The sequence below is a fragment of the Hoplias malabaricus genome, chromosome X1 (assembly GCF_029633855.1).
Source record: "Hoplias malabaricus isolate fHopMal1 chromosome X1, fHopMal1.hap1, whole genome shotgun sequence".
Lineage (NCBI taxonomy): Eukaryota > Metazoa > Chordata > Actinopteri > Characiformes > Erythrinidae > Hoplias > Hoplias malabaricus.
This window is the reverse complement of record NC_089818.1, coordinates 8,101,794-8,123,210: the sequence shown is the minus strand read 5'-3', so window position 1 is coordinate 8,123,210 and position 21,417 is coordinate 8,101,794. Positions and strand designations below refer to the sequence as shown.

Below are 21,417 nucleotides of genomic sequence, written 5' to 3'. Positions count from 1 at the left end.
CTCCTTCTCATTTACACCTCAACCACAGTAATGTAGCTTGTATTCTTTGAGACACAATAATATAACACAAAAACAATATTATAACAACCTGATCTCTCAAAAGCATAGCTTCTAAAGGGTTTCATTACAAAACTTTGTAGGCTTATCATTTTGAAACAATGGATATAAAGATGAACAGTTATAAAACAAATATGACCTTCCTGCTATTAAGCTCTATGTAGCCTTGCTATTTTTCATTCGTGTAAAATTAATTCCCAACGACTTATATAATAAAAAAAAAAAACATGATTTTGAATGAAAGCCTTCGTACGTAAATGTGACTATATAACCCGGCACGACGGGGAACCCCCTTGAAATTGAGTGAACAGGACTTAAGAAGGAGTCAGAAGACCTATGAGATCTTAAAACTGTTAAAAACTAAAAGCCTATTAACTATTTTGCTCGCATGGAAGGAGAGGGCACTGATGTTGTAAAGCACAATGCTTTGCCTACGCATTTTCAGTGGCCACCGATTTTAAAAATGGGATTCTTGAGAAGCTCTAAGACGAGGAACGCTGTGAAGGGAACGAGCATAAGTGCTCATAGAGCGGAATGGGACGCGCCCCTGGGCTGAGGCTGCACCCACACCACCGGCATTCCCACTATGCAATGCGGGCTTATTACTCGCTCTCGAAAAAATAGTCCGGTGCCTAAGAGAACGGGCTGTTCTGAAGGAGACTCACTGACAAAAATCGAGTTAATTTTCCCCCGTACTCACGGTAATATCGATATTTTCGTAAACATGAATGACAACGAGAAGCTGGACAACCAGAGGCTGAAAAACTTCAAGAATAAAGGTCGGGATTTGGAGGTGAGGAGCGTTAGTTCGGGTGGGAGTCCCCGCTTTATCCCTCAATGCGCTGTGACGTCGTTTACATTTTACACCATTTTCGCTTGAATTGTGAAACTTTCCATTTCGGAGTTTATCTATATTTTATCTCCACCAGTGCTGCATTTTTTCTGCGCGGTGTTTAATCGTCGATGCTGAGTGCTGAGCCCCTGGACCGGCTTTATTATTCACCGAGTCTCGCCGTGAAACGCGACTCTGGGCTAGTTAGCATTCGAGCTAACGTGCCCGTCCCTCTGCGATAAAAGAGCCATCACGTCGTCGAAACCTCGTTAATGTATCCACTATCACTTTCTGATTGGATTTGCTCACATTTCTGTGATAACTTTGTCAATATTTTACTGAATCGCTTCCTTCTGTTGCCTCGCTTTAGTAGCATTTTAGCTCCATGTTAAACTACCAGCGCAGGATGATGGATGAGTCACGTATTCATTCTTAACGCCCGTAACGTCGCAGCCACAAACGAATCAGTATACATTGGATCAACCAGCAATTTAAAATCTGTTCCTTCGCATTTTTCATCTTTGCCAGATTTTAGTGAGCGGCATACTGGCTCTTTTCAGTGAGTCACATTTTGTGGTTCATTTCACAAAAAGAATCGACTCTTAATTCAGTTTTTATATTCTTACCTAAATTTCGTTATTTATTTTTCACTGTAGTCTTCTGGCTTCGAGAAAAACAAGTATTATTTTTAAATCCTTTCAAACGAATCCAGAGCCTAACAAAACAGTAAATTGTTATGGAACCACAAGGAAAATCTACCCATTTGTTTGTTTGTGTTCATCTACAGCCTTTTACATAAGTTTCATACCCCTGTTCAAATCACGTTTGTGTTTTTTTCATATGAAAATACGTACACATTCTCTGGAGGAAAACATCTCGACATTTTAAAACGCTTAATTGCTGTTAAAGAACAAAATGGTGTAACATTAAATCATAATGTACTCTAAAAACTGCAAAATTGTCCTATTTTATGCTAAAATTTTCCCAATGGAGGCTGTGGTAACTATTTCACTTGGACAAAACAGCAAACATGTAGTGTGTGGGGGGGATGCGCAAACTTTGTCCTAAGTCTTTCGTTTCCATTCATATTCATTGCGAGTCGACTGCCAACCTTCACCCAAAAAGAATCGAATCCTTTGTTACAGACTCATCTCCAGTTCACCGCTGTAGCTTCAGCTCTGGCCTAAAGCAGAATGCAGCAGCGCCAGGCCGAGTCGAAAAATATCCCACATAATGCCGGAATATGCGAACTGTTTCCCCGCACAACTCATACCTGTTAACAGTGTATAGAAATGTACCGTTTACCGTCGAATCCTGGCGCGCGTTCATTAAAAAAATAAATAAATAACCGGGTGTTTGATTAGCGGCTTAGCTGGGTTAGCTATGCTAACTATTCAGCCAGCGGTTTGGTAACGGTTTTGTATCTCGACTGTTAGCCGCCCAAGCTACAGAGATAATAAACCCTCTGATTTTAGGCATCAATCCTTGACTAAATATATTTTAAACCGGTAAAAACGTTACAACAGACGGAAGTTCTTAACCCCCCCTCCTCTTTAGTTCTAGACAGTTCTGCCATGTTCTTCTGAAATGAATGTTCATGGCATGGCTGAAGATGGGCTGGGCGATATGAGTACTTTATCATCATTGTGGTTTTTCTGACAATATATTTTTGCTTTTTATTGATGCACGGTGTGATAAAGACAAGGAACTATATATATATATATATATGTATGTGTGTGTCTGAAGTATATCATAAAATGTCTTAAATTGTGATACAGCATTTATGCCCTAAGGCTGGTTATTTCCAACGATTTGTCTTAGAGGTTAAGGCTAATCATCTGAACAATGTTGTTGATTGAGAAGGTGATTTAACACAGGGAACCCTTTAAGCCATGGCCAGAATACTAACTTAATAGTCCGTCCTCATTTTGAGCGAATGAGAACATGATCTCTGCTCCTATGTTTTGAAATGATTCCCAGCTTCTCTGATCCAAAACAGAGCTGTAAACAGTCAAACTAAACATTGCAGTGCATCTAATTTCGTTAAATATCTTCAGTATCACACTTCCTAAAGTGCATTTTCTATGTTCCTTTATCATTTAAATCTCAGTCTCTTAGGCCTTTTAAAAATATGGGTGGTGGTGAAACCTCCAACACGGGGCTTTTTGCTTCTATTGATCCTTAGTAATCTAAATAAGCAGTTGAAAAGACTTGTGAAGTTTGTGTGGCTCAGTCTAAACACTAAACCCTGGCCAAATCATTGTAACTTAAGTATATACTACATATAAATGCCTTCACTGCTTTGTCTACTCATGAAATTTTTGTGAGTCATGTTTTAGGAGCTGAGACCTGCTGTGTGTGTGGGTGTGTGAGCGCTTCAGCATGGCAACATGGATCAGTCTGAAATTCTTGAGACGCATTGCCTGCTCTCAAAGCACTAACGGATGCTTACAGCCCCTCTACCTGGGGCATGAGCTCACACGTTTCTCTATTACTGCCGCCCCATGTTAACATTTAACCTGACACAAGATCCTTTAACAAATGTCTGTGACACATTTAGGGATGCACAAATATATCAGCTGATATTTTCTTAAAAAATTTGTAGTAAACAAGCTTAGACTTGAGTGGTGTTTCAGACCAATATTTGTGGATTAGATCTTAATATCTACATTTCATAAACATGTATACCATCACAATTGCACAATAAAAATATTGGATGGCCACATTGTCACATTCTCATATCTCTGCATCCCCTGTCATGTTTTTACATTAAAATAAATAAAGATCTTCAATTATTTCTGATACGTTTGCATTCAGTTGTAGAGGTTATTAAATGTGATTTAATGAATGATAATTACTTAAACTAGCATGACAGACAACAGTAACTTTTTTGGGTATAGTTAAAAATGCATTAAAATGAATCCAACCGTGCTGCTTCAGTCATTCATCAGAGAAGAGTCTGTGATGGTGCAGAGTCTAGTCTAGATGTGTGGAATGCAATAGGAACATGAAGGTAACTCTCTAAAATCTGATGAGAATCAAGGTGCAGTCGCTGTGGAACTCATATAATAAGTTATTTAGCTAATAGGATTTAAGAATGTTTATACTGAAGGGTTTATTGAGGAACTGGGTGTGCTTTCTTAATGAATCCATTGCTTGAGTGTAGCTTCTGTGTTTATAGGCAAATCTTGAGCCGAGTTTTCACACAAAATGTCCACAGCAAACATTGTGTTCTTGCAGCATAGTCACACACTTGGTAGTTATTATAAGTTGGAAACCTCTTTGCAGACTTGTACTCGTAATCTGTGACTCCGGCTCTGATGTGGTGTTGGTAAACGAGTTTACATTCCAGTTTAACATTTGTGAAGGGTTTACAGTGGGTCAGTTAAAGCAGCATCGTTACACCCTAGTGTTTTAGTGTCATTGACAAGTTTTTAATCCCTCCACAGACTATGAGGAGACAGCGAACAGAGGTGGTGGTTGAACTCAGAAAGGTAATTGGTTTTCATTATTTCTCTTAGGATGTGGTGTTATAGACATCCTTATAATTACCAATGAATTGGGCAATACACTTGCATATGTAGGAGAAACATTATACTTTAGATTGTAATTATAAATCAATGCACAAGTGTTTGTTCTTCATTACAATGCTATGCTTTAACTGATAATAGAAAACAACTGGCATGATATAGGACTACAGTACAGGAGATCTAGAGGAATTTGCCCCTAATTGTATGAAATTTATCTCAGAATAAAAGAGATGAACACCTGCTGAAGAGAAGAAATGTGCCGAATGAGGACATCTGCGACGACTCTGATGTTGATGGAGATTACAGATCGGTAGATTCCCCTCTTCTGTGACACATTTTGTAATGTCACCTATTGTTAATGTAACCGTAATTATAACCATATTATAATGTGATTATTTCTTGTTTACAGCAAAACACCTCTTTGGAAGCAATAGTTCAAGTGAGTATGAGTGTTTTTTCCCCAAAAAGGTTGAATGAGTATTAAGCATTATTAAGTTTTTCAATAATATAATCTCCTGTTTAAAAAGGTCAGAAGCACTTTGGAAATGGCTCCTCTTGCAGTAAACTGTCAGGTCCTGTATAGCACTAATAAAGCAAATAGAATAAACAAGTGGTTAATACTGCTGTCACAGTACTCTATAGTCATGGTGTTCTGGTGTAGTAAATATGACTTTCGATACGATATCTGCCTAAATATCTTGATACCGATACTGAAACGATACCATGGCAAAAACCTAAAACATCAGGGAAAGTAATGTACTTTCTCTACAAACTGAGGGCAGTCAGCAAAATCACTGGTATCTGCTTGTTAAGTGTGACGCCACACGTGACGTTTCGTCATTAATGGGTCCAGTTGCGCTCAGTTCAGGAGTTCAGAAAAAGGAATAAACTGAACATAAAAGCAAGCAAACGTCTTTGGCAGCACATTTTGCACATTCGCAGCTCATTATGAACTGTGTGAGCTGCCGTGCGGTCCAACTATGCTGCTCCGTCTCTGGAGCAGACGAGCCGAGTCGAGGGAGCTGTGTCTCCTGGAGCTCCATGTCTCCCGCTCATGGTCAGTTCCAGTGTTCTAACATTTTTTCTACTGGCGATTCTCTACTATATAAAGCAGTGAAGGCTTGTAGAGTCATTGGTGCTAGTCGGGTTTTGTTTTTCTTTTTAAATAAGTCGCTAAAACTAGCAGCAGAATCATTGAGAGGGAGAGGAGGCAAAGCACTGTGGGCGCACACTTCCCCCCTGTGGCACTCACTGGAAATACCGCTCTTATTTTAAAAACTCTTTCTTAAAGTAACGGTACTCGTTATGTGGGATATTGTACCGTTTTTAATGACAGTGTGTTGCAATACTTTGGTAGAATTGGTATACCGTACAGCACTAAGTACTAGTTTGTCTGTTTTTATAAGGGACAGTTTCTCATTGTGTTAACCTCTGTTTCAGAATGCAACCAGTGATAACCAAGGCATCCAGCTGAGTGCTGTCCAGGCCGCCAGGTAAGTTGCATCTGAGAGCCTTTACAATGCAGACTGACGCTCAGCTCAGACATTCCATGAAGGTTTTCACAGCACATGTTGAATGGTTAGTGAGAGCAGGCGGCTTGAAATGAGGCAATACTTGTGTAATTTCATTCTAGGGAATTATTTGTACATTGAATTATTTTCAAAACATTCTTAGTCTTTCTAATCTGTCTGTGTAGATAGTGTGGGTTTCCTGCAGGGACTGTTGGCTTCTGTTGGTTTGTTGTTCTATGTATTGAGTGGAAAGTTGTGTTTTTCAAATCTATTGAACCTGAAGTGGAGAAACTACATGGTCAATATTTTGACTGATTATATGTAGCTTCTAAAACTGCATCAGTGTAAAACAAGAATGGTCATTTTCTTTCTCATTTAAAACAATGCGTTCTGTTTTAAAATCTTGTAGTCTTATTTTATCAGCTGTAACATTTAAAATGATCTAGTTTCTACATTCACTATCCATTTTAAATAGACCATGTAAATGCATTTTGTAGTCCTATAAATACAGACTGTGGAACATCTGTTGATCCGCATACATTGTTATCCTAGACCTCTACAGTGTGGTGAATCACTCTCAGCGCTTTAGTGAAACAGACTTGGCAGTGGTGTGTTTCACTGGTTCGAGTGGATCAGGAACAGCAGTGGCGGTCTGTGTTTGTTTAACCCTCAGTTCTCTCCTCTTTACAGGAAACTTCTGTCAAGTGATCGCAACCCTCCAATAGATGACTTGATAAAGTCTGGTATTCTTCCAATTCTAGTTCACTGCCTGGATAGAGATGACAAGTAAGATAAAAACCCTTGTGCCGTTTCACTAGGAGCTTCTTTTATTATTTTAAATATGATTATTTTTATGTAATTATCTCATTGCTATTTTGTTGTTTTGCCATGTAGTCCATCTCTTCAGTTCGAGGCAGCCTGGGCTTTGACCAACATTGCTTCAGGAACTTCTGAGCAAACACAGGCTGTAGTGCAGTCCAGTAAGTGTCCAGTGTGTTAGGCAGACACGAAAACCTATGGCTTTATCATTATTCTCTGACGTTATTGGAAACAATAGCCCAACAATAAGAGCAGCTGTTTATACTGTGAGCCCTTTATTGAGTGATGGGACAACAGAGATGGTGCATAGAGTATCACAGTGAAACAGAATCACTATCAACAATTAATCACCTTATTTATTTGTGGTAAATTTTGGTTTTTAATTTTATCCTTTTTATAAATCAGTGGATGAAATTTATAGCTATATGGAGAGAATAAGCTTCATCAGTAGTGCTTTCTGTAATTCAGTTATTCACTTCATTTTCAGTGTGAGAACAATGTTTCCATTCACTCTTTCATTGACTGGGGTGTTACTGAATGCATTAAATAGTATTAAGTGGACAAATCGATGGCAGAATAAAATTCATACTGGATTATAAGGCTTGTGGGCAGGCAGCAATGAACAGCATCTCTCTTGGGAGTGTGGAAAAGCACTGTGCTGACTACAGTTCCAGTCTGCTAGGGAGTTTATGTGAAAGGGAGAAATGTCTGAGTCATGCTGTCTTTAATTTATCTCTCTCTCTTTTAGATGCAGTTCCCTTGTTCCTCAGGCTGCTGCACTCTCCCCATCAGAATGTGTGTGAACAAGCCGTCTGGGCACTGGGTAATATCATTGGTGAGTGACTTATCTCTCTCGGTGTTCTGAGTACAAGAAGTCATCTAATAATAATTTCAAATATCACTCTGCCTCTATAGTTGCTAGTCATTAAAGTCTGGTTTTCCAATCACCAAGGTTTTGCAAATTATGAAAAAATGCACAAAATTAGCAAAAACATCCAAGTATTGCAAAAAGAGTTTTGTGATTGGACAAGGTGGAAAAGTTTGACTATTGCTCATTCACAGAAGAGTAATGGGAAACGAATAAATGTTTTTTTACGAATAAATAATGAGGTTTCAGCTTGTTCGTACCTACTGCTTACATGGCACTGTGTCACCCCAGAGCCCCGGACTGACCCTGTGACCACATTATTTTAGAGCATGTGTAAATTATTGAACACACACAGCACTGAGCAAAAGTCAGAGACCACACAGCATTTATTTACTGTCCTTTAAAACTTCAAGAACAAGCTCCACACAACAAAAACAAATACATATTAAATCAAGCTTTTCTGATATAGTGTGTTTTTGATATAAACAATATCAAAGCAACAACCCACTCGGATCTCTCCCTCCCTCGTTTCGGAGTCACCCCATCACAGAATCGATGTCGTCTGGAGATTATTTGCAAAAGTGAAGGTGATAGAAACTTGCATAACATTTACAAACGTTTTTGGATGGAAACCCACCTATTGACTCCAAGGTTCTTATTGGTTAATGTTCTTGTCGAAGAATGACAAATCTTTGTGTGTTGTTGAGATTGGATTATTGTGATAGACTGTTTATGGGGTGGAGTAGTTAGTTGATGGTAATGATATTCCCCTAGGTGATGGTCCCCAGTGCAGAGACTATGTGATTAGCCTTGGTGTGGTGAAGCCACTGCTGTCCTTCATCAGCCCCTCCATCCCCATCACCTTCCTGCGCAACGTCACGTGGGTCATGGTTAACCTCTGTCGTCACAAGGACCCTCCTCCACCCATGGAGACCATCCAAGAGGTCTGTGTGGTCATCTGCAGTTGTCGGCAGTTGTCATGGCTTTGTTAGCATTAATATATGCAAACCCTATTTTTATTACGTAAAAGAAAATATTTCAGCTGGAATGGTCGAGGACATGGTGCTTATTTATTTATTTATTTATCCACAGATTCTGCCCGCCCTGTGTGTTCTGATTCATCACACGGACGTGAATGTAAGTTCTGTCTCGCAGTATTTACAGTAACGTGTACATGCCAATGACACTAACTTTTTCCTTGTGAACATGTACGTGTATGGCTACATGAGTGAGGAGTGGGCATGGCTGTGAGCTGAGAGTGAGTTAGGTTGTGTGTTGTGTCTGGGCAGATCCTGGTCGATACGGTGTGGGCTCTGTCGTACCTGACCGACGCTGGAAACGAGCAGATCCAAATGGTCATTGACTCTGGCATCGTTCCTCACCTGGTGCCCCTTCTCAGCCACCAGGAGGTCAAAGTTCAGGTCAGTTACCATGCAGATGTTTTAAAAATACCATTACATCTAGAATAAAGAAACAAAGCAGCTTTGCATTTGTCTATTGCACTTTTTATAGCGTCTAGGAAGAGGCCTGCTTCTGTCTCATAAAAGCAGAAGTGTTACTAAGTGTCTGATTTTTATTTACTATTTTATGTACTGTTAACTAAACAAGTCTTTGCTGTATGACATTGTGAACTAGACCGTAGGAATCAATTTCAGAAAAAAACTGCATGTGATGACTTTAATCTGAAAACATTAGTTTATCCATCGAAGTATTCTTCATTTCTTGGAAATGACACGTCTGCCTAATTTTGGAAATTTGTTCGTAAATGTTGACAAGGCTGGTTTACTTATAAACAGTGTGTTCTGCTCTTAGACGGCAGCCCTGCGCGCGGTGGGGAATATTGTGACCGGGACAGATGAACAGACGCAGGTGGTCCTGAACTGCGATGCCCTGAGTCATTTCCCTGCCCTCCTCACTCACCCCAAGGAGAAAATCAATAAGGTACAGAAATACACAGTGCCAATCACTGCTTTATACTTCAGCCGGATTAAAGCTGTGTGATTTGGTATTGATTTTCCGTTCCAGTGGTAGAGAAATAATACGTTAATGTCCCATTGGTTTTCTCATGGGAGGAAAATGTAAATAAGAAACGTAGGTGTGTTTGTTTATGGTGCATTTCCAATTTCCGTAGTCATTGCTGGTGAGGGTTTCTGCCACTTGTGCAAATTTTAGAAAATAATAGGGACTATATAAAATAGACATCGTAGGATAAAACTGGACAAAAATGTTGATAAAGGGGAAACAACGTTCACAGATGAAGCACTTCAAACCGATTCCTTTCATAATATTGTTTTTATTTTCCTATTAATATGCAGTGATTTTGACAAGGCCAATCTACTCTTGCTTAATTGGTTAAAGCCGTCATCTATGTGGATCTGGCTTAGTTTTCTGTTAAAATGAGCATTATAAGTGTTCTTTTAGCATAAGTAGCAGCATTCAGAAAGAACAAACATTAACTCAATGCGGATGTTTGTATCTGATTTGGTTATATTTGGGAAACAATGTAATACTGAATCAGCACAGCCCAGCACTTATCTGGAGTGGAATAATTGTTGTTTATCTTTGTTTTTTGTGCATCTGCTGGCGTATATGTTGGATATGATGATGATAGAGACCTGGCACTTATTTGTGTGTGTGTGTATGAGGTATGCATATGGTACTCTACTTTGATAAGCCACAGAAGACATAGGATGACGTGGATGAAGATCAACTAAGGAACCAACTCTAGATTGATTTAATTAGGTAGTTTAGTATTAATTCATAAGAGGATAACAGTTATGTAGTGGGTGGGTGAGTGTTGGATGTGTTGTGTGGATGTGAGTGTGTCTTAATTATCCTGCTGGTGAATAGGGGGTGCTAGAGACCACAGAGTCATTGCAGATAAAGGAGTGCATCTGAGGCCTGTCACTCACAAACAGAGGCTTCTCAGTGACAGGGCTGATGATTAAAGCCTCAAAAGTGCCCCCGTTCTCAGTCCTCCCAGTGCCAGTGTCTCGGCCAGGAGCTGAGGCTGCTCTCAGTTTCTTGGAGAGTCTGATCCAACACCGTCTGTAGTGCAGACGACCTCGATGTGTTTGTAGGAAAATTGAGCAGTGATTGAAGAGTGATAACTGGTGATTGTGCCTTGAGTGTCTTTCTGGACGTCTCTCCTACAGGAGGCAGTGTGGTTTCTGTCCAACATCACAGCCGGAAACCAGCAGCAAGTCCAGGCAGTTATTGATGCCAACCTGGTGCCTATGATCATTCTTCTGCTTGACAAGGTTTCTTGTTCTCTTTTTTTTAATTTGATGTTTTATGGGTGTTGTGTTTTGGATATTAACGTTCACTATCCATAAAAGGTTTGCAAGAACAATAAGACAATAATATAAACCAAATTCTCTTATTTTATGCCAAAAATGCTGATGTCAGACCAATTGATATACATTGGGATGATTTATATTGTTGTTTTTTCTGAAAAAGCAACCAAAACTCCTAATAAAGAACAGCTTGTTTATGTAAATACTGGTGTCATCTTTATATTAGTTTGAGGCATTGAGGAGGATTTGGAAACTAAACCTGTGATGTTTTCACTAGCTCCAACACTGGATGCCTAAATTTAGTTTCTAACAACTTTGTTTTTGGTTCAGTTATTTGCATTTATTCTAATCTGTCTCAGTTTTATTAGGAAACTATTATGTAGTAAGCATAATATTTTGAAACAATTGGTTTCTTTATATTTTAACAGACTACAATATTTTATTGAAACAAACAATAAATTGAGTTCCCTGTGAAGCACTACAACAATGAAGTATTATAATAATAATAATAATAATAATAATAATAATGGTCTAATCTGTATTTTGTTTTTCCAGGGCGATTTTGGCACACAGAAAGAGGCAGCCTGGGCCATCAGCAACCTTACAATAAGTGGTCGGAAAGATCAGGTGAGACTTCACATGACCCCCCCACCCCCCTGTACAAGGCTGGTTTTGGGAAGTACTGAAGCACAGTAACAGAATGCATTCGCACTGGATTAAATTATAATTCAATATTATTTTGTCCCCTAGGTGGCGTACCTTATTCAGCAGCAGGTCATTCCTCCCTTCTGCAACTTACTGACAGTGAAGGATGCTCAAGTGGTCCAGGTGGTTCTGGATGGCCTGAGCAATATTCTCAAAATGGCGGATGATGAGGCAGAGACCATTGCTAACCTGATTGAAGAATGTGGAGGTGAGGAGTGGGAATATATTCTAGATATGCGTCATAATCCATTCAGACTGGAAATGTGGTTTCTGTCTTCTGTGCGTAGATGTAATTTCTCCATCTATTTTTACTCAGGCTTGGAGAAAATCGAACAGCTGCAAAATCATGAAAATGAGGACATCTACAAACTCGCTTACGAAATCATTGATCAGTTCTTCTCATCTGATGATGTAAGTTTTCTTTTATTTATTTATTTTTAAGTTTGTTGAAGGTAGTTTACGTTTTAAATAATATTGTGTATAACTACAATACAGGGGGTCCTCGACTTACAACGTTGATCCGTTCCTACGTCGCGTCGTAAACTGATTTTCGGTGTAAGTCGGAACCTACGTACATACAAGCCTGTCTCATCCACGTTGAACACGTTCAGCACATTAACCCCCCTCCCTAATTATCCCGAGCCACGTCACCGTGTATTATTCGGCCGCGCACACGACGTTTACGACGCAAAACCCCTTAAGTCGAAACAAGGCTTTATACAGTAAATGGGAGATGTGTCGTAACCACGAAACGTCATAACTGACGTAACCCGGGGACCTCCTGTAGTTATAATAAACCAGTGTGTTTTTAAGGCTACCAAAAAAAAATAATAAATAAATGCATGTGTGAGAATGGAATGGAAGTACATATAATCATCATTAAATTATTTCACACTTTCATGAGTCTGAATCCCAAAACGTTTCCCATAAATCTCACGTGTCCAAAGCTTGCTTCATTTAGCTGTCATTCATGTCTCTCTACAGATTGATGAAGACTCGAGTCTGGTTCCAGAGGCCATTCAGGGAGGAACGTATGGGTTCAATTCTTCAGCCAACGTGCCAGCAGAGGGGTTCCAGTTCTAGACGTGGTGACGCGAGATCCAGAGTTTTGTTTGTGATGCAGCACTCTGTTCAACATACAAAAAACAAATTAATTAGGAGAGAAAGAGAGCGAGAGAGAAGCGCGCGCGAGAATGTGAGAAATTAGATCCATTGTGCTTGGCTCATGGGATCCATGGCTGCATCTAATCCAAGAGAAATTGTGTGGATTTTCGTTTGGTGTCCTGGAGGATCCAGTCCAAATGAAGTTTGTGATGGCGAGTGGGTGCGAGTGAGAATGAGTGGCTACTATATGTTGCAAAACACGACCATCAACACTGAATGCGTTCAGAGAACATTTCGTGAATCTTCACAAAAACTTCGGGATGTCTACCAAACTGCGAAAAACAAAACGATGTCGAACCATGGGCGAAAGAACCAAGACATCGCAAACTAGCAATTGGAGACAGAGACACCAAGAAAACAGAACCTCTGAAAATGAATACACAACAAAAAATACGAACCATATCACATTTGAGAGGTTCCCAAGGAGTGGGAGGAGTCAGTCTGGTTGGCTGCTCCCAACAAGGGCCACGCTGTGAGAGTTGTATGAGTGGGCCGTTTGGCGAATGAATGTCTGGACTCGGTGCCGAGGAGGCGAGCTGCTTCTTCTCCTTCCGGACTGAGGAAACCTTCAACTTTTTTAGCGCACGAGCCGTGTCTCCGCACTGTCTGCCGGCGCCAGACTGCGCTTCGTGTGCAAGTGAGCGGACGAATGGGTGTGTGTGGGGAAAATTAAACAAAACACAAAAAAAAAAAAAAACATGCGTGACTGACTGGAACGTGTGCGAAGCAGAGGCTGAATGTGGACGCATGCAGAGAGTCACCATCGAAAAACGCATAGGCAAAGTAACAAATGGAAAATTCAGAAGATGGAAAACGGCCTGAAGGAAAAGGCTGATCAAATCTAAAAAGTGATTTAAAAAAAAAAATCCAAGAAGAATAAACCAACAACGATTTAAGATGACAATTTTTTTTCTTTTTATTATTTTTGAGAGAGGGGGGGGTGGTGGGTTTGTAACAACACTGGACTGGGGCAGAAAAACATGGCCATTGTGTATAAAGGAAAATGGAAATTTATTCTAGCTCTTGATTTGCTTTTAGTCTCCACTTTTATTTTATTCTTTTTTTTTTTAATAATTAATTTTAGCGTTTGGTTATATTTTCATTGCTTGGTTAGAACTGCGTTATTTACCCCCCCCCCCCCCCCCACACACACACACACACACACCCCACAGTTCCACTGTAGTTTTACCTTTTGAGGCAAATTTAGTTTGATGCTCTCGTCGTCTTGATTTTCCTTGCATTTTTTTCTTTTAGTTTATTTTTGACGCAGCGCTGTTGCCATAGCTTTAAGCTATTACATGGGGAGATTTAGAAAAATGATGAAAATGAGGCCATTTGTGACGTCACAGAACACAATCTGCATGCACCATACTGCAGCATAGTTTTAGGGGTTTTTTACTTTTGTTAGATACATGTACACAATGTAATTTGTTGTGTTTTTTTATTTTTTTTTTTTTCCCTCCCCCCTCTCTCCTCATTTTCTTCCTTTTTGCTTTATTAGTAATAACCTGCTGTTTGTGTTACATGCCTCTACATCCTCTACTCGAATTTGCACCGACCCCAGATTGAGAGTCTAACTCAAACATTTCACACAAACAGGGAAAGTCTAACGTACAGCAGGATGTGGATTAATGACGGACAAGTCAGCACCCTCCACTATATGCTTCAATACAATTACAATCTTCATTACCTTGTTTTATTATTTTTTTTTCTTTCTTAATATAAATGTAGATAAGATAGTCATTAATGTCAAGCCACATTAGGGGAGTAAGAGTCTTCACAGTAGTTTCAATGATTTGAAATAAATGACCTGCCTCTTATTTTGGGGTGTTCCTATTATTGGGAGAGATGTTTTTTCATAGTGTGATAATCCAGCTCCCTAAAGTCTCTGGTGGCTCGCAGACTGCTGTGCGGTGCCTTCTTTCTAGAGCACAAAAAGACTAAAAATGCAAAAAAAAAACAAAAACAAATGCATGAACAAAAGTGCTGTTCTTGAGTACATCCTATTGTCCTTATTCCCTTAGAGCCCCTTTTTATTTTTATTTTTTGTGTTGAAATTTCAGAACACTGTAGAGATGGATTACTCTTTGTGGTCATAACCTTCTGTTGGACATAGGGTATATTTACAGCATTCCTTGTTAGCAGAGATGTGGTTTCAAAGAAGGCAGGGAAAAAAAACAAAAAAAAAATCATTGGGATTAGATGGTATGCTTAACCTGTTGAATATAGACTACGGGCTAAGTTTCTGTGATGAAATAAATATTGAAACCATAATATTGTTCCTGTTTATTCTTTTTGCCTTCCTTCTGTCTCTCTTTACAGCATTGTAGAAATCTACACCAACATCTGTATTTAGAACCTGCTGTACGTTAATGCAGTGGTGTGTGTTGGAAGCTAGGCTAAAGCGATGAATGGACCGACAGATGTACACTTTGATCGTCTGTGATCCGGAACTAATCGTCCAACATCAGAACCTGGTCTTGTTGCTGAACGCAGTCAAAGCCTTTGACTTGTCCCAGATTTCTCAAAAGTATAAAAGCTGTTGTTCATATAAAGTGTGATTAAACCTACTCTACTAATCTCCTTTCAGAAGAGATGGTGGATGAGTAAGTATTGACCACATTTTGAAGTCACGCCCCTCACTGCCGTCGTATGCTTAGCTGAACCTATGTGTGCTTTTAGGTCCTTTACACCTTTATTTTCTACACAAAACATGAGAATTTCTTTTTTAATTCATCCGAGAACTTACATTTACGTTTCGGCATAGCTGCTCGAGATGAGGGTGGGTACATGAGCTTTGCCTGACGTAAACAAGGACTACTGACGTGCAGACTGACCAATTAAATGTTTACAGAAAAGATTATCGACCAATAACGGTAGCTCTACAGTCAGACCGTCCAATCAGAAGATTTTAGGCTACTTCACCACGCCCCCTTCTCACTCAAGCGAACCAATCGGAGTAGGGGAGGGCGGGACTAGTTTGTGAACGAAACTTCTCGAAGTTCTATGTTAGCTGTAAATTCCGCTCGGACATTTTTTTAAGCCTAAAAAAGAGGACGTCTGGTCACTCTAGGCAGTAACAGGTGCACTGGAAAAGCTTTATATAGAGGTTGGAAAGTATTTACTGGCATTAAGATCATTGTGGGGTTAGTTATTACTGGTGTTATCATTGGGATGAATCGCAGTTCGTTTCAAAGCTGCTTGATATTAATAGTGTTCAACCGTAGATGACAATCTTCATACCTTATTTTTTTTGCACAATTTAATTGTGATTGATTGACTCTATACATATCATCCAAAGACCTGTAAAGTAACGTTGTTTTGTGACCGTAATTACACGGAAAGTGTTCAATGCTCAGTTCTTCGTGTTGTAGCTGAAGAAAACGTGCTATGTTTAAGGCACCGCTGGGATTCGAACCCAGGATCTCCTGTTTACTAGACAGGCGCTTTAACCAACTAAGCCACGGCGCCACGAATATCACACCGTCTCCAGATACCTGCAGTGCCACTATAAACTACGCTCTGCTGCGGAATTGTCAGAATTGCAAGGAGTTGGAATTGGGACAAAAACTTGAACAAACATCCCACCCCCTTTCTGTTTTCTTCCTTCTTTTTTAACCCTCCGCATCTTATTCTTTCCCTCGGACTGTGTTTCCACAGATTTATTCAAAAGCTGGAACAAGAACCTGATTGGTGGGGACTGGGCTTGGAAATACGCACGCGCAGACATGAAGGTTGAGCCGGTTCTGGGAACCGGTTCTTTCGGGATCGAGTTGAGTCCCACGGCTCAGTGATTCGGTTCACTAAAAGTTGGATTCCACAAATTAATACATCCCAATCTGTCTCTCCCTCCATCGAGTCCAGGAGGTTATAAATATCACCTCAAAAAAAAAAAACAATGATAATAAACCGAAAACAACGGAAGACCTTTCCAGCCTCAGTGTAATTTTGAATTAGTAATATTTAAACAATAAATGACACAAATAAAAAGTTGAGTGAAAAGGTAGCGCTCTGCTTATTGATTTAAGGGCACATTTGGATATTTGGTGTGCTTGTCTTGTCCGTTTTTGCTTGTATGGATACATAAAAACAATACAGAATCTGTTAAATTCTTTCTCCCGAAAAGAATCGGTTCAAAACAATTGATTCGGGAATCGCTGGTTGCTCACTACAGGAGACGGTTACAGTTACAGCGTGTAACAGCAGGTGAGTCTTCTCTTAAAGAAAATTAACAATTATTCAGCCTTTATTCGGGCGAAAACTCACGGTCTGTCTTTCATTCCTCTTTATAGGATATAAAAGGACGGGATAGTGACAGCCTCCTCCCCAGTCTTCAACAGACAGCGTCTAAGTAAGTTATTCTTAGTAGGTTTACAGGGATTAGTTTAGCTTTAAAGAAACGTGGACACTTTGTTTTCATCTGACGTCCTGAGAGAAAGAGACGGTAAGAAAGTGGAAAAAGCGAACACTGGTGGTTTGTTTGTGCGAGGTGCGTTCACTACCCCCGCTTTCCCGCTGTGTCTAAAAGTTCATTATTGAAATTGTATTCTTCTTCCAACGCGAATCTTCATATACATCACACCAAATCAAGAGTGAACAAAACGCACGGCCTTTAAATGCATCTCTAACTCAACTTATTTTGAATCTGTACAAAATTTTACAACGCTTTATTTTGGGAACCGCATCTAAACGTTATGGTGGTATTGAAGGCACCCTTTCGCTTTTGTTTTCTGTGGTGTTTGTGTCGTTGGCTGTAATGGGAAAGAAGAAGTGAAAGGGCAATTCCACGTATATTTTAAAATTTCAAAATGTTGTTCAAGAGTTATATAAACGTCAGTCAGTGTTTTGAGGTGAAATTGGTAATCCATAAGTTTTCACATTGATGACATACATCATACACCTAAAAAACCAAACAAAAGTCTTGTCAACTCGCAGGGTGGGGCTTTCCAGCTGCAGGCAGTTGAAGGACAGGTGGGTTAAAAAAAACTCATGGTTTTGTGTGTACTCATTGTACATTTTAGAGGTAATTAAAGTGGCTGCATCTGTGTTACAGACATCATAAGCCTTTCACCATATTAAAGTAATTGAATTGGTAATTTTCTGTACTGTAATAAGCCATTTCAGTGGACCACTGGCTTCAAAAAAGGTGTGAATCCCAAGTGTAAGTAGTTTAAAATTAATTCACATGGAATTCATTGTTTTGGTAAATTAATATTTTTACGTAAGGCTGAATTAAGACAAGTCAGATGGATACCCTGCCACTGTCCCTATCTGCAGGAACAGGCTCTTTTTGCAGCCCAAAAAGTAGGTTAGATTTCTAAGCTGAGCCAGTCACGGAACTAGGTAAAGTCCATTCGTCTGGCTCTTCACATTCACTGCATTGATGCGGAGTAGGGATCAGACTGACCCAGTATATCTTACCAGGATTACAGACTTACTGCTGTAATATCTTAAGCCTCTTCACAGTAACAAATTCACAGCAGTAAAATGTGATCTTTTAAGACAGAACCACCTCTGAGCAATAGGTAGTGGTTATTTTTTGTTACTCCTTCTCAGTGCATTGTACAGGGGTTTTGAAATTAAAGGGTGAAGATGTAAACTACGTTTTTCAGAGCAATTTGGGGTGAAATTCTCAATTCTAGAGAAACTTGTTAGATTAGTTTTTGCAGTGGTTGTGATAGAAGTCTGAGGACTGGGAATATCACTGTAGGTTAAGGTCTCAGGTATGACATATGTAATGTGATTTTTTTTGTTTTTTGAAAACACAAAGATGGCATTTAACCCATGCATGGCAGTGATCAAACACAGTTATTAGGGGCATTGACCACACCTATGGCACTTTTACACTGCATACTTAAGCTTTATTTGCTTTTTAATGAGGTAAATCTGGTAACCATGTACTTTGTAGTCCATGCTCTCTCGTGGAGCCAAGTAGGGACTAAACCGTGACATGTAAACTAGCCTGTGTCAGTCATCACTCTACACCACGTAATGCAGATGTCCAGCACAAACCTGGCATCTGTAAAATCTCCAGCTACAGCAGAAATCGCATTTGTTTTTTATCCTACTCAGAAAAGTCATGCTGTGGTCTTTTAAAGGAGGTTTAAACACACCTTGGATCGCTTAACGTTACCGCTGTGGTGGTTTCCAAAGCCCACTGTTCCCCCAATAGAGCTTCATGTTGGGTGGGAGCTGTGGTAGTTAAGACAGACCAGGTACAAAAAAAAAAAGAAAAAAAAAGCAAGAGTTGAGTCAAGTAGTGTAGGTACCATGCAGTGTAAAAGTGACAATGGAGAGGTGGGTAGACAGATCAGCGTCCAGAGAGCAGATCACGTACTCAAGGCAAAGCTGAAAATGCTGTTTCATCACTTTCCCATTATTTCTTGTCGGTCCAGGGGAACAAACTGGTCCCAAGTATATAAAAGCGAATATAAGGAAAGAAAGTGGGTCAGTACATTTCCTTACAGTGAAATATTTCAAACCAAACGCTTAAATGAAGAGCAAAATTGTTCTGAAATGTTGAGCTATGGATAAAGCATGGTGTTTATCAATTAGGGTGGAATCACAAACATCAATACCTGCCCTAAACTGCCCATTGTGGCCACAGAATCCTCAAAGCAGTGGGCCAAGACCTAGTGTAGAACCCACAAGATCAGAGGCTGTTGCCCCAATAAAGGGGGACGAGCTGCTTCTCTCTCTGCCTGGAAAAAACTGATGAGCCAGCGTCTGCAGATATAGCCTCATGCTTCTGGGATTTTATCATTCTGCCACTGTGCAGCTGATCCACACTTTCATCCCCTCTAATCACAGGACTGAAATAGCTCTTTGCAGATAGGTGAGAACCATATTAGTGGCATACCAGATTGTTGGGTACCTCCCAGTGGTATAATCCTCCTTCCACAAATCTCACATCTACGTTGTTGTCCTGTCACAGGACTGTGATTTTAGAGGAGTAATGTAACGTAGTTTCTGAGCCCAACTCAAATGAGTTTCCTCATATAGAAAATGAACAAGGCACCAAGACTGTTGTTCTTGTGTTTTTTCAGGAGAAGGTGTGAGCACCAGAGAACATCAGCCCCTGCTGTGGTATGGATAACCTGGAAGAGGACCTCACTTGCTCCATTTGTTACTCAATCTTCGTCGACCCAAGGGTGCTGCCTTGCTCCCACACTTTCTGCAAAGGCTGCCTAGAGAACGTGCTCCAGGTTTCTGCCAACTTCTCCATTTGGCGGCCACTACGGCTCCCACTCAAGTGCCCCAACTGCCGAAGTGTGGTGGAATTGCCACCCAATGGTGTGGACGCTCTCCCAGTCAATGTTTGTTTGCGCGCCATTATAGAGAAGTTCCAGCGTGACGGTCAGCCTCGGGCTCCGACCTGCCCTGAACATCCTCGCCAACCTCTGAACGTTTACTGTGTACAGGATTGCAAGCTCATATGTGGCTTCTGCTTGACCATTGGTGAACATCACGGGCACGCAATCGATGACCTACAGACGGCATACATTAAAGAGCGAGACACTCCAGCCAAACTTGTTGAAAGTTTGACAGACAAGCGTTGGCAAGAAGTTTGCACGTTGGTTGAGCATCTAGAGCAAGAGAAAGCTCGATATGAAGGGCTGGTGCGTCAGGATCGCGAAGCAGTCGTGCAGTTCTTCCAAGGATTGGACCGTCTTCTTGCTAACAAGAAAGGGGAGTTCATGAAAGCTCTAGATACAGTGAATATGCGTCTTTCCTGTGCCTATGACCCTCTGATCGAAAAACTGAAGGATATGAAAGAGGAACAGATTGATCTAATATCTCTGAGCTCATGTGTTGGAGAAGAGGAGTCTCCCCTTGAATTTCTGGAGAAGGTACACCACTTGAGGCAGAGGGTGGATGCTTTAACCCAGATTGCACTTCCAGAGATCCCCTTACTCCAAATTTCACCGCGTGTGGAGGACTTCCTTGGAGAACAGTGGGCTAACGTGACTATCGGGAAGTTGGAAGATGGCCCAGTTCCAAAAATCTCCTGCCACTTAAAAGGGTGCTCCACAAACAGGACGACACACTCCATATCAGGCCGAACGTGGTTCAGGTTTCAATCTTTCACATCCATTGCGTTTTTGCTGATGCTACTGTTGCTGCTTCTGCTTTTATGGTGGAACCCTGTGGGTGGAGCTTCCCTTGGCTTTTCTATTTTATCACAGATTAGTCAGGCCGCCAAAAACCTCGCAGCAGAACTGACCATTCCTCTCCACGGATCAGGGACATTCCTCTACTGCATGTTCCGTGACGTAAGCCTTAAATTCAGCACATATATTTCTGCTCTGGGGGAGAGCACCTACCAACACGTGGCCTTCTTTTTAAAAAAAATTCAGTTATGCTAAGACACGGCGTAAAACAATGGTTTACATGATTTCAAGTTCTGTACAGTACTGACCAAGGGCACGAATATACAGCAAACCGTTTAGCACACATTTAAGCACAACTTCTAGAGAGCTCAAAAGGGGCTTGTTAGTTTAATATCAGGAGATGACAAGCCAAAACATAGTAGGAAATATTCCTGTTCTGCAGTGCAAATGAAATTAATCATTAACATGTGTTTTATACCTTACCACTGATGTTGTATTCTACTTTTTATTCTAACTTTTGCTAC

The 21,417-nt window shown here is 40.4% G+C and overlaps 2 protein-coding genes and 1 non-coding gene across 5 annotated transcripts; 2 read left to right on the top strand and 1 right to left on the bottom strand.

Moving 5' to 3' along the window:
* Positions 1–677: 677 nt before the first annotated feature.
* On the top strand, positions 678–13,896 carry LOC136676137 (importin subunit alpha-3-like). Its single transcript, XM_066653006.1, has 17 exons — positions 678–850; positions 4,339–4,383; positions 4,640–4,729; positions 4,829–4,858; positions 5,860–5,912; positions 6,621–6,716; positions 6,825–6,910; positions 7,498–7,584; positions 8,392–8,561; positions 8,710–8,754; positions 8,907–9,038; positions 9,430–9,558; positions 10,773–10,877; positions 11,469–11,540; positions 11,664–11,826; positions 11,935–12,029; positions 12,603–13,896. Exons 1-17 carry the CDS (start codon positions 782–784, stop codon positions 12,699–12,701), a joined length of 1,566 nt encoding a protein of 521 aa, XP_066509103.1. The 5' UTR covers positions 678–781; the 3' UTR covers positions 12,702–13,896.
* Positions 13,897–15,783: 1,887 nt separating this feature from the next.
* trim59 (tripartite motif containing 59) lies at positions 15,784–21,409 on the top strand. Of its 3 annotated transcripts, XM_066653008.1 has the most exons (4): positions 15,784–15,891; positions 16,909–16,988; positions 17,075–17,133; positions 19,829–21,409. In XM_066653008.1, exon 4 carries the CDS (start codon positions 19,871–19,873, stop codon positions 21,146–21,148), a length of 1,278 nt encoding a protein of 425 aa, XP_066509105.1. In that variant the 5' UTR covers positions 15,784–15,891; positions 16,909–16,988; positions 17,075–17,133; positions 19,829–19,870; the 3' UTR covers positions 21,149–21,409. The 3 variants fall into 3 exon arrangements, with proteins under 3 accessions (XP_066509105.1, XP_066509104.1, XP_066509106.1); XM_066653007.1 differs by lacking the exon at positions 15,784–15,891 and having other exon boundaries at positions 16,889–16,988; XM_066653009.1 differs by lacking the exon at positions 15,784–15,891 and having other exon boundaries at positions 16,889–16,988; positions 17,075–17,226.
* Positions 16,180–16,253, bottom strand: trnat-agu (transfer RNA threonine (anticodon AGU)). The gene has a single exon. It is a non-coding gene; the product is annotated as a tRNA-Thr (tRNA).
* Positions 21,410–21,417: the final 8 nt, after the last annotated feature.

Coding starts and splice junctions, on each gene's coding strand:
- LOC136676137 (XM_066653006.1), top strand. CDS start 782: ATGAATGACAACGAGAAGCTGGACAACCAGAGGCTGAAAAACTTCAAG. Junction 4,859..5,859: donor CTTTGGAAGCAATAGTTCAA/GTGAGTATGAGT, acceptor CCTCTGTTTCAG/AATGCAACCAGTGATAACCA. Junction 11,827..11,934: donor CCTGATTGAAGAATGTGGAG/GTGAGGAGTGGG, acceptor ATTTTTACTCAG/GCTTGGAGAAAATCGAACAG.
- trim59 (XM_066653008.1), top strand. CDS start 19,871: ATGGATAACCTGGAAGAGGACCTCACTTGCTCCATTTGTTACTCAATC.